The sequence below is a fragment of the Mesoplodon mirus genome (genome assembly GCF_964341445.2).
Source record: "Mesoplodon mirus genome assembly, chromosome: 3".
Lineage (NCBI taxonomy): Eukaryota > Metazoa > Chordata > Mammalia > Artiodactyla > Ziphiidae > Mesoplodon > Mesoplodon mirus.
The window spans coordinates 38,594,628-38,607,914 of NC_138978.1; the positions used below are offsets into that span (position 1 = coordinate 38,594,628).

The following is a 13,287-nucleotide window of genomic DNA, read 5'->3' on the forward strand; positions in this document are numbered from 1 at the left end:
CGTGCACATGGTAGTGTCAGCATCTTGGCCAATATGAGCTACAGGAATAGTGAAAGTGAAGATGTCAGCCACTTCTCAGTCCTATTTGCACCTTTCCCTGATTCCCAGTCCTACGCAGGGTTTCACCCTGAGCTCAACTGTAACCTCCAGATAGACTACTCTGTCTTTCATTCTTGCTCTCTTCCTGTATTTCCTGGTAGTGTTGCTTTAGCAATGGAGGTCACCTGTTTGCTGCAGTCAATGGGAATGTGATTCACATTTTTTCCACCACCAGCCTGGAGAACGTCTCGAATCTGAAAGGACACACAGGGAAGGTAAGTGAGTGCACAGTGTCCAAGGAAACAAGGACACAGAGCCAAGCATCATGCTAGCCAACGGGGTATAAGTGAACAAAAGAGAAGTGATTCCTTTCCCTTGAAGGTCCCTGTCTAGTTGGGGGAAATGACAATAAAACAAATGCACAGACAGATTTAAGTACTAACTGTAGTAAACTCAGTGAAAGAAAAATATGGGTTGTTATGCGAGGAAGTGATGAGGAGTGGGCATGATGAGGGAAACTGGGACGTTCACAAAGGCTTGGTCCTAAGGAGTGGGTCGGAATTAATCAGACAGAGCTGGCGGGGAAAATCATTGCAGATAGAGATCCAAAGACCCTGGGCTTCCCTGGTGGTACAGTGGTTAAGAATCCGCCTGCCAATGCAGGGGACATGGGTTCAAGCCCTGGTCCAGGAAGATCCCACATGCCGCAGAGCAACCAAGCCCGTGTGCCACAGCTACTGAGCCTGTGCTCTAGAGGCCGTGAGCCACAACTACTGAGCCCATGAGCCACAACTACTGAAGCCTGCATGCCACAACTACTGAAGCCTGCACACCACAACTACTGAGCCTGCGTGCCTAGAGCCCATGCTCCGCAACAAGAGAAGCCACCACAATGAGAGCCCACGCACTGCAACCAAGAGTAGCCTCCTCTCACCGCAACCAGAGAAAAGCCAATGTGCAGCAACAAAGACTCAAAGCAGCCTAAATAAATAAATAAATAAACAAAGACCCTGAGATGGGAGATTTCTAAGGGTATAGGAGGAACCATCTGTGAGGCTGAAGCATAGGTATCAGGAATGAAAATGAGATTGGTGAGGTTAGCAGCAACCCAAGTTCATGGAACCTTGTTCATGGAACCTTGTAGGCCTTTTAAGGATTTTATACTTTATCCCTCCTGTTCCATAAAATCATTGAAGACTTTTAGGACAAGAAATGATGTGACCATATTTGCATTTTAAAAGAGTACTTTGGCTGCAGAATAAAGATTGTATTGAAAAGGACGAGGATGGAAATGGTAAGGAGATTGTCATCTACATGATAAATGATTAGTATTTTAGACCAGTATGGAGGTGGTACCAATAGGAAGAAGTGGATGGATTCAAAAGATATTTAGGAAGTAAAACCAGTAGTTCCTGAAGATAAAGTAGATATGGAGCATGCAGAGGTGGTACCAATAGGAAGAAGTGGATGGATTCAAAAGATATTTAGGAAGTAAAACCAGTAGTTCCTGAAGATAAAGTAGATATGAAGCATGCAGAAAAGGGAGAGACTAAAGATTGAAAGGGTAAGAAGTCAGCAGATGAATTTGGAGAGAACAAACAATGGGAAAAGAAAAGCATTCTAAGCAGCAGGGTGTGTTGTAGATGAAGGAATGGGAGTATAGAATAAGATGGTGGTTTGTGGTTTATAGGGCACATTTAAGGAGTGATAGAAGGAGGAGCTGGAGAAGTTTGCTGCACCATGGAGTGTGTATGCCATGCCAAGGAATTGAACATTAGTCTGTAGGTGATGAGAAACAATTGGAAGGATTTAAGAAAGGAAGTAATGGTATCAGAAAGATAATTCTCCAAACAGTATTGAGGATGGATTAGAAGGGAGGGAAGTTGGAGTGAAGGAGATCAGCTAGGAAATGAGGGTGAAAGAGGAGCTAGGAACTAAACCATGGCTTTAGTAGTAGGGACAGAGAGAAAAAAGATATTAAGCTCCATTTTGGACACGTTATGTTTGATGTGTCCTGGAGTGTGATATATGAGTGCAGAGGTCAGAAAGAAGTCAAGGCTAAAAATTCCAATTCAGGGGATTAGGTGGTAGTCAGTAGACATCAGAGGCATAGATTAGATCACCAGGGGCTCATGCGGAATCTGAGATCTTGAGCAGGAGATGAGTGACCAACATTTAAGGGACTGGTAAAGAAGAGAGAGACTGCAGATGAAGTACAAAGAGAACCTGGAATCGAGGAATTGTATCAAAGAAGCCAGGGAACTGGTTTCCAAAGGGATAAAGTAGTCAGTGGTATTAAATGTCAGAGAGTGGGATGTGAATACTAAAAAGTGACCACTGAGTTTAGCAATTAACAGGTCATAAGCAAAAGTGCTGTTAAGCACAAGCAGTACTGAGAGTTGCTGTGTTTCCTCAGCTCCAACAGTGTGACTGTGGAGATGCAGAGGAAAGCACACCAGGTGAATGTGACGCTCTTTCCAGGACCATGCACACCCCCATAGGAAGCCCTACCTCACCAACCCAGGAGAGCAGCCATGTTTCATCACTTTACAAGAATTTATAACACTTGTCTCCAACCAGGGATATATGTTAGGCTTACATGTGTAATACTGCAAGAAAAAACAAAAGAAAATATAGATGGAGCATGCAGCTAAAGCCACGCATACAGGGAAATTTATAACATTAAATACATGTATTGGAAAAGTGAAAAAGATGAAAGTCAGTGATATAACCATCCAGCTCAATAAATTAGAAATAGAACAGCAAATTAATTCAAAGAAAACAAAAGAAAGGACATCATCAGGATAAGAGCAGGAGTTAATGAAACAGAGAACATTCATACAATAGAAGATCATCAAAGCCAAAACTTGATTTTTAAAAAATTTTTATCTTTTTAACATGTTTATTGGAGTATAATTGCTTTACAGTGGTGTGTTAGTTTCTGCTGTATAACAAAGTGAATCAGCTATACATATACATACATCCCCATATCCCCTCCCTCTTGCGTCTCCCCTCCCACCCTCCCTATCCCACCCCTCTAGGTGGTCAGAGAGCACTGAGCTGATCTCCCTGTGCTATACGGCTGCTTCCCACTAGCTATCTGTTTTACATTTGGTAGTATATATATGTCCATGCCACTCTCACTTCTTCCCAGCTTACCCTTCCCCCTCCCCATGTCCTCAAGTCCATTCTCTATGTCTGAGTCTTTATTCCTGTACTGCCCCTATGTTCTTCAGAACCTTTTTTTTTAGATTCCATATATATGTGTTAGCATACGGTATTTGTTTTTCTCTTTCTGACTTACTTCACTCTGTATGACAGACTCTAGGTCCATCTACCTCACTACAAATAACTCAATTTTGTTTCTTTTTATGGCTGAGTAATATTCCATAGTATATATGTGCCACATCTTCTTTATCCATTCATCTGTCGATGGACACTTAGGTTGCTTCCATGTCCTGACTATTGTAAATAGAGCTGCAATGAACATTGTGGTATGTGACAAAACTTGATTTTTTGAAAACACAAAATGCACAAACCTTTAGCACAGCTGATTAAGGGGAAAAAAAGATAGAGAGAAGATATAAGTAACCAATGTGAGGAATGAAAAGGGGATATCAGTACAGGTCCTATAGACATTAAAAAAGATCATAAGAAGATATTATGAACAACTTATGCAAATAAATGTGAATACATAGACGAACTGACAAATTCCTAGAAAAATTGAATCTGTAATTTAAAACCTTCTGACAAAGAAAACTATCACTGGAGAAGTATATCAAATTTTAAGAAAAACATGACACTAATCTTGAAAAAACTCTTCTAGAGAATTAAAAAAAAAAAAGAACAAATACTTCCAACTTTGTTCTAGGAGGTCAGCATAATTGTGATACCTGTCAAAGACATCACAAGAAAGGAAAATGATAAGCCAGTCTTTTGTATGAACATAAAAAGTCCTACATAAATTATTATCAAACCAATCAAGCAATATATTAAAAGGATAATACAGCATGACCATGTTGATTTATTCCAGGAATGCAAGGTTATTTTAGATTTTGAAATCAATTAGTGAATACCACATTAACATAGTAAGGATAAAAAAGCATATGCTTATCTCTATAAATCCAGATATAATAAAAATCTATACCATTAACATGCATTCATGATTTTAAAAAACAAACTAAAAATAATGGGGAACTTATTTTATTATAAAAAAAATTTTAGGTACTTTAAAAAAATATTTTATTTGACTGCACCGGGTCTTTAGCTGTGGCACGCAGGATCTTCGTTGCAGCCTGCGGGCTCTTTGTTGTGGCGTGTGGGCTCCACAGTTCACGGGCTCAGTAGCGGCACATGGGCTCTCTAGTTGTGGCACGCGGGCTCTAGAGAGCGCAGGCTTTTTGCCCTGAGGCATGTGGGATATTAGTTCCCTGACCAGGGCTCGAGCCATGTCCCCTGCATTGAAAGGCGGATTCTCAACCACTGGACCACCAGGGAAGTCCCTAAAAATCTTATATAAGACATTTACAGGGACTTCCCTTGTGGCGCAGTGGGTAATACTCTGCGCTTCCAATGCAGGGGGCCTGGGTTCGATCCCTGTTCAGGGAACTAGATCCCACATGCATGCTACAACTAAGAGTTCACATGTCACAACTAAGTAGCCGGCAAGCCACAACTAAGGAGCCTGCCTGCTGCAACCAAAGAGCCCACGTGCTGCAACTAAGGAGCCCGCCTGCCACAACTAAGACCCAGTGCAACCAAATAAATAAATAAATAGTAAAAAAAAAAAAAGTCTAGCCTGGAGAGAAAAAAAGACACAGAAAACCTACAACAAACAGCACGCTTGATTATGAAATTATGAAAACACTCCCTCTGAGATAGAGGACAAAACATGATGCCTTCTGTTAGCCTTGTACTGAGTCCTATCCAGTGCAGTAAGGCAAGGAAATGAACTATGCATTAGTCCATGGGGCTTCCATAACAAAACAGCACAGACTGGATAGCTTACAAACAACAGAAAGTTTTCCTCACAGTTTGGAGTGTGGGAAGTCCAAGATCAAGGTGCCAGCATGGTCAGGAGAGGGCCCTCTTTCCTGGCTTCAGACTTCTTGTATCCTCACATGGTGGAAGGGGCGAGCTAGCTCTCTGGAGCCTCTTTTATAAGGGCTCATGAGGGAAGCACTCAGGACCTAATCACCTCCCGAAGGCCCCAGCTCCTAATACCATCATCTTTGAGGGTCAGGATTTCAAAATATGAATTTTGGGGTGAGGAGGTAGCGAGAGACACAGACATTCAGGCCATAGCAAAATAAAAGGCATGAAGGTTGGACGGGACGAAATAAAACTATCACCACAGACATAATCGGGTATGTTGAAAATTCAGAGAATTTGCAGATAAACTATTAAAATGAGTGAATCTAAGAATATTGTTGGAGATAAGATAACTATATTTAAGCGCATTTTTACATGATAGAGGAAAACTATTAGAAAATGCAATTTAAGAGGTAGAGCTAGGACTGAGAAGTGGCTGACAGGACTGTAGTCACGGGAACACCCAAAGAGGTAACCAGTGGGTCGGCAGGTTTGTTACTTATAAGGAGATTGAGGAAATCCATTAACGTATCGGAGTTCATGGGAGCCAGTCTCTCTCTATTGGAGAACGGAGTTACAAATACGAAAAGGGGAAAAGGCTAGAAAGTTTTTATTTGGTTGTTTTGTTTAGTAACTTGGCTGAACTAATTCTGAGAAATCTTTTTTTTCTCCTACAGTGGGCAGCCTCGGATGTCTCTGCTCAGATGTTTTTCTATTTTGATCTTTTAGCCTGGCTACCTAGGGCTTGCCCCTGGGTTGACCTAAGCCACTCATTAGTCATAGATGGTGCTTAAGGCCCCTCAGCCAGTTAGATTTTCACCCTTTACTGTTGGATTTGTGTTTGGCTTAGAGGCTGCTGTTACAGTTCATGGAGTTTATGCTTTTGCTCCATGTTTAGCCAGAGACTAGCAGTTTGGAGGTTCCCTCTCTGATTGTACCTGAGAGGGTGCAGCCTTAGCCATGCACACAGCCTTCCAGGCTGCCAGACATAAGCATGGTTTTATTTCTAAGCCTGACTTCCTGGGAAATGCCCCTGGGTCAGGAGCTTAGTATTCAGTTAGTGTTTGGTCAGATGTGTTTAAACCCCTTGTGCCTGTGATGCTTCCGCCCTGTGTTAATGAGTCATTGTGCAGCTTAGGAGATGCTTTCAAGTGTTCCCCATATCCTGCTCTGATTGCTCTTGAGTGGGTGCAGCCTTGCACGTACCTACAGCCTTCCCAATCCCCAGAGTTGTCTATGATCCCAGAAGGGCTCTCTTGACTGTCTCTTTCCCTTGTCCTCTCTATTACAATTCTGTTGTTCTGCCATCTTGCTTATATCAAGGAGTTACCAGCCTTCTCTTAATTGCCCTCCACCTAGATCTCCATTGATTTAGATGATGCCCATGGATGGAATTCTCCATGCTCTGTTCCAAATAAGTCAGTCTCCTCAGGCAGAGCTGTAGGGCTCTTTGTCTTATGGCTGACTTCCCTCTGGGAAGAACCCCTGCTCCACTGCACCAGAGCCGGGGGTAGGGACCTTCTTTTCCAAGAGTGACATCCCTACTCCATGAGTGGCACGTGCAGGTAGAAAAGGGGTGGAATCCCTCATCTCTTTAGCTCCCCCCTCATGGTGAGGAACCCTCACCCTATGAGTTAGCTGGGGCGGGACAGTCGGGGCACCGGTATTCTCGTGCTTCTGCACTTGGAGTAGAGCTTCCACCAACAGGTGGCGATTGGCTGGGGGAAAGGAAATGAGGTCTTCTTGGCCACGCCTGCCTGGAATAGAGCTTCTAGGTGGGGATAAGAAACACCAGCAGGTTTCCCAGGGTGAAACCATAGCCAAAGACTGAGATCCAGGGAGAAAGGGAGCCCCATCTTTTGGCCACACCTGCCCAGAGTACACAGGAATAAAGTGTTTGAAGCTGAAGAGGGTAAAGGAGCCGATTATGGCTCATATGCCACAGTCTCTGTTCCTACTGAGATTGAGTAGATTTTCCTGAACGAATGTCTCTACATTTGCTGCATGCCCTTAGGACAATTTCCAAAGACTTTAAATAACAGTTTTTATTGTTTTTATCAGTTCCCTTATTGTGTGGGGGGTAGGTCGGCTGAGGTACTTACTCTGCCATCTGAAAAAACCCTCTTTCTGTGCAATTTGTGCAACTCCCTGTGAATAGATAATTATTTCAAAATAAAAAGTTTTTGTAAAACATAGCAATGATGGATTGTAGCATTAGAGGAGCTATTATGATTCTGTCTTTACACTCATAAAGTGAAATGGAAATGGGAATGTTTCATCTTCAGTATTTTGCAAGCATCTGAGAAAATAGAATGTTAACTTTCCCACAAAGCTATGATTAGTGTTTACTGAAGGGCATGTACCAGGAAAGGACATTCTGCCTCAGTCTAGTGGAACACGTAAGAAGTTATCCTCCTTTCCATGAGAGGCGTGTGTGTGTGTGTGTGTGTGTGTGTGTACACTCCTAACTGGGTATGTCTTCATCCCCCATAGATTCGTTCAGTTGCATGGAATACAGATGACAGCAAACTGATTTCTTGTGGTACAGATGGTGCTGTATATGAATGGAATCTGTCCACAGGAAAGAGAGAGACAGAATGTGTGCTCAAGTCCTGCAGCTACAACTGTGTTACCATCTCCCCTGATGGCAAAATCATCTTTGCTGTTGGATCAGACCAGACCCTCAAGGAGATAGCAGATTCTTCAGTAAGTCTTCCCCTGTCCCTCCTCTGGGCTGCTGCCCTGATTTGCAGAAGACAGCCTCCTCTGTTTACAGCAGAAAGGGATGGAAAGGGGGCCTGTGAGAACAGCGTCCCTTCTTCATGGGATAACACCTGGCTCCTCATTCCTATAGGGTCAGCTCAGTAATTGTTACTCCTGGAATTTCCTGACCAGCGTCCAACTGACTGGGTTAAATTGTGGGGCCCTTTTCCATTTCTACTTTGCTTGCTGTCTGTAACTTCTCTCCTACCCTCCAGGGATGGAGGTCAGCAGCATCTCTAAACTGTGCTCTAACCCTTGATCTGCACATGCTTTCGTGGGGTAAAAACAGAACTCTAGTTATTGCTATCACCTAAGCTTGCTACCATATTTGTTTGGAAATCCCCAAACTACTATGAAATTTTAGAATTAGCACGTTAGCTCCAAATAGTAGAGGGAGGAGAGAAGAGCTCAGCAAAGACACTTCCTGCAAATGGAAGTGTGGCTGTGTCCTTCTCCACAAGCCCAGCTGAGAGTAGGGTGTCTCTCCAGTGTGCCCCCGAGCAGCTTGGTCCTGACTTTGTGGTGGCTTCCACAGTGCTGCACCAGAACAAAGCTCCTTTAGGGCAGGGCCATGTTTCACACCTCTTGGTATCCCTACTAGCTAGCACAATGCATGGCCCACGGCACACATTCAGTAAATATTTGGTGGCTAGATGGGTGGGTGGGTTGATGAGTGAATTAAAGAACAAAGTAATGAATGAATTCCCTGATAGAATAGTCTTTTGGTTATATAATGGACATTAATAAATGTTTGCTAAATAAATTTATGATCCACATCCCATTCTTAGTTTGAGATACATAGTTAGAATAGCAGTCAAGAGCATAGTCTTGGGAGCCTGGCTGCTACCTAGGAGGTGGTTGAGTTGAGGCAACTTACCTAGTATCTCTGTGACTGTTTCACCGTCTTTAAAGGGGTTTTGTGAGGATCGGATGAGTTACAACCTGTAAAAGCCATAGGACACTGCTTGGCACATGCTTTATGAAGGTTTCCCTTTTTTAGTATTATTCCTAACTCCTAGAGCTGCTTACTCATCGGTCAAGCAGCCAAGAGATATTTAGTTTGTGCCCCTTATGTGCTGGATGGTATGCCAGATGCTAAAACAAATGGAAAAGACACACTTTTAAATCCAGAATTTGCCCTAATGTTGCTATTAGAAGCAAGGAGGAGAATGACATGGGGACAGTGGGTACACGGCTCAGCCCCTCACCCTGAACAGAGATGGCTGTGTTCCAGGTCCTTCGAGAGATGTCAGCATTTGACGTCACCTACACGGCCATCGTCATCTCCCATTCCGGGAGCATGATGTTTGTGGGCACCTCGGTGGGAACCATTCGTGCGATGAAGTACCCGCTGCCTCTGCAGAAAGAATTCAACGAGTACCAGGCCCATTGCGGTCCTATCACCAAGGTGAGGGCAACTGTCTCCCCTAGGGCCCAGTCCCAGATCCAGCTCTCAATAGATCCACTTGGTCCTGCCCTCCACATAGCACCTTCATCCCTTCAGTCTCCCAGCATCTTTTCTCTCCCTTTATTTATTCATCCAGCCAAATGTTCAATAAACATTTATGGGCTCTTAATACTCTTCGTTTAAACTACTCCCAGGAATTTGTTCTAGGAGGTAATCAGAGATGCACCTAAAGATGGAGGTACAAGATTGTTCATCATAATATTTCACATAATTATGGGCCATTCAACAGATGTTGTAGGCCCCCTGACCACAGCCAGTGCCCTCATGTCCCAGCTGCTGAGTGTTGGCTACTAAAGGCTCACAGCTCTCCTCGCCCTCCAGAGAGTCACTCTGGACTAAAAGGAGTCATGGCCCAGAAGATGAGCCCCCGCCCGTCCCTGGGCGTCATAGCATGAGCACACATTTGTAAATTGGCCTTCCATTCCCCCTTGTAAAAAAGCAGTGTCTACGTATACATGGGCTCCTGAAGAACAGGCACTGGGAAAATGTGCTGTCTCTCCCTCCTCGCCTCTCTTATCCCCAACTGAACAATACCAACACCTGAGGTTTTTAATTATGTCCCAAACTCTATACTGGCTTGCCTGCAGACACCATCTTTACTAGGAAAGGCTTTTTCATTATAAACTGGAACATTTCTATACCGGGCCTGAGTCTTGGGTCCAAAGTAAATTGCTATCACATATTCCCCCCTTTTGCTTCAGAGCTACTAAGTTTTGTGGATAAGATGTTTACTTTTCTGATTATAAAAGCAATACATGTTTATTTTAGGAATAAAAATCCTCATAATAGCATTATCATTAGTATAGTGATGCATTTTCTTCTACTTTTTTGTGCATATGCTTTAAATAAATTAAGACCATACTGTATGTATGCTCTTGTAGGCTGCTTTTTTTAAATTTATGCTCTTGTAAGCATTTTTTGTATGATTAAATATTCCTCAAAAGCATGATTTTAGTAGCTATTAAATATCCTATCACAGTGATGGAACATAACTTACTTAACTCTTCTCTTACAACTGGGCATTTAAATTATCATGAACTCATGAATATCCTAGCCTATAGATTTCTCTGAGCATCTCTGATTATTTTTTCTAAGGCTAAATGCCTAGGCAGAGAGCGAATCCTGAGGGAAAGAGCATTGCCATTTTTAAGGTTCTTGACACATACTGGTGATTGTGAGAGGACAGTTTCCATAGTTGATTCTTTACTTTTCACTTTTTATTTTGAAGTAATTATAGATTCGTAGGAAATCTGAAAGATAACGTCAAGGTCCTGTGTGCCCTTCACCCAGTTTCCCCCAATAGTTACATCTAATGTAACTACTGTACAAGGTCAAACCAGAAAACTGACACTGGTACATTATGTGTGGGGTTCTGTATCATTTTTTCACATAGATGCATAAATGTGTGTAACCACCACTGCACGCAAGACACAGAACTATTCCTGCACCACAGCAGCTCCCTCATGCTACCCTTCATGGTCACCTAACACCATACCTAGTCCTCAGCAACCACTAATTTGCTTTCCATTTCTATAATTTTAACATCTTGAGAATTAATAAATAATCATACAGTATGTGACCATTTGAGAGGAGCTTTTTTCACTCAGCGTAATACCCTTGAGCTCCATGCAAGTTATTTCATGTATCAATACTTTATTCCATTTTTGCTGAGTAAAATTCCATGGTAAGGATGTACCGTGATTTGTTTAACCATCTACCTCTTGTGGGATATTTGATTTTTTTCCCCCAGTTTTGGGCTATTACAAATAAAACTGCTATGAACAGTTATGTACTGGCTTTTATGTTGACATGTTTTCATTTCTCTGGGGTGAATGCCCAGGAATACTATTGCTGGATCATATATTACAAGTGTGTTTATTTAGTTTTTTAAGAAACTACCAAGCTGTTTTCCATTCCTACCAGCAATGCATGAGAGATCCAGTTTCTCTGCATCATTGCCAGCATTTGGTATTATCACTATTTTTTTATTTTAGCTGTTCTAATAGGTGTATAGTGACATCTCATCATAGTCTTAATTCATATTTCCCTAATGGCTAAGAATGTTGAACATCTTTTCATGTGCTTATTTGCCATTTGTATAACTTCTCCAGTGAAATGTCTTTGTGTCTTTTGCCCACTTTCTAGTAGGATTATCGGGTTTTTTTACTGCTGAGTTTTGAGGGTTCTTATATAGTGGGCATAATAATTAACTCTAAAGATTCCAAATCCACAGAGAACATATACATAGTCTTATTCTTTTATTCATTCCCAGAAGTCCGTGAGGGTTCTTGTCTCATTTCTTTTCTAAGATAGAGTCTTCCTCCCCAGGAGGCTGTACCCAGGCTGGCATGGAGGGAGGGCTTGCACAACAGTTGGCTCAGTCCTGCTCTCCACGGCCTGCGAAAGCCTCCTGTCCATGCTCCGTCTCCTCAGATGTCACTCACCTTTGATGACCAGTTCCTGCTGAGCGTTGCCGAGGATGGCTGCCTGTTCACCTGGAAGGTCTTTGATAAGGATGGTCGGGGAATCAAGCGAGAGAGGGAGGTGGGCTTTGCTGAAGAGGTGCTGGTTACCAAGACGGACATGGAAGAGAAGGTAAGAATTGGATCTAGTGAAGAGGGACATGGAAATTCCGTACCAGGCTGCATCCAAAGTCCTGGGACTGGCATAGAGCCCTTTTCTAGCCCAGCTTCCTCTGTGCCCAGCACAGACCCCCACAGCTCCCTGTACATGCTCGCCCACGCCACCGCCGCTGCATTCTGTGTCCTCCCCACCCCACCTGTCCTTCTGCCACATGATCGTCTTGACTTACATTGAGCTCTACTTCTAGCCTGTGACCTATCTTTCCTCTCCTACTCTTTGAGGGCAGGAACCACGACATATAATTCGCTTGTATGACCAACAGTTTCCAGCTCGTGCTAGGCGTAAATAAATATTTACATAAATATTTCCGATAAATATTTACAAAATTAAAGTGACAAACTTGTATATTCCAGTTGTATCTGTTAAACTTAATAACTGCTGGTGTCTGGAACCTTCTTTAAAAAAAAAACAAAGATATTTATAAAACAGTCCTGGGGCTTGCCTGGTGGCGCAGTGGTTGAGAGTCTGCCTGCCGATGCAGGGGACACGGGTTCATGCCCCGGTCTGGGAAGATCCCACGTGCCACGGAGCGGCTTGGCCTGTGAGCCATGGCCGCTGAGCCTGCGCGTCCAGAGCCTGTGCTCCACAACGGGAGAGGCCACAACAGTGAGAGGCCCGTGTACCGCAAAAAACAAACAAACAAAAACAGTCCTGAAACCCACTCCTCTCAATAATAAAACAATAACAGTAATAATAACCAATCACCAACTTTATTTTAGGTTAGCCACGAAGCAGACACTGTGCTAATTACTTTATAAGTATTTTTTCATTTCAATCTCCCAATATCTCGATGGAGAAGATACTGTTGTTTTCCCCACATTTCAAAAAATGCTTTTGGAGAGGTTGGGTGACATGTCCAAAGTCACTGAGCTAATTAGGAGTAGGCCCAGCGTTCCAATCCAGATGTCATCTGGAGCCCACTCTCCTAATCGGGACCTCAGAGCGCCTTCCCTCCTGTTGATGCAGCTAACAGTCCGTTAAGATGTGTTTTGAGCACTCTGAGTGCTGCACTCCCCAAGGGAGAAACCGAATGGGTGGTAACCTCACGGGGCTTACAGAGGGTGCACAGCTGCGAGCTCACTGCTGTTCATCCAGAGTTTAAAGTGCATTCATTGAGTACCGACTGTTTGCTGGTCACTGTGGATGCATGTGGGAGAAGACAGGATGGGCCCTGTGATCAGGAAACTCACAATCAAGGGAGGGACAGAGGGGCTTCCCTGGTGGCGCAGTGGTTGAGAGCCCACCTGCCGATGCAGGGGACGCGGGTTCGTGCCCCGGTCCGG

At 43.4% G+C, this 13,287-nt stretch overlaps 1 protein-coding gene across 1 annotated transcript in view; it reads left to right on the forward strand.

The window, feature by feature from the left end:
• The window catches only part of CFAP57 (cilia and flagella associated protein 57), a gene marked incomplete at its 5' end in the record, with an annotated part of 75,738 nt that overhangs the window by 25,464 nt on the left and 36,987 nt on the right, over window positions 1-13,287 (forward strand). The window contains 4 exons of the mRNA XM_082616393.1: window positions 201-314; window positions 7,624-7,836; window positions 9,128-9,301; window positions 11,795-11,956. Coding sequence (XP_082472519.1) covers window positions 201-314; window positions 7,624-7,836; window positions 9,128-9,301; window positions 11,795-11,956 — 663 coding nt within the window. The remainder of the gene's footprint in view (window positions 1-200; window positions 315-7,623; window positions 7,837-9,127; window positions 9,302-11,794; window positions 11,957-13,287) is intronic.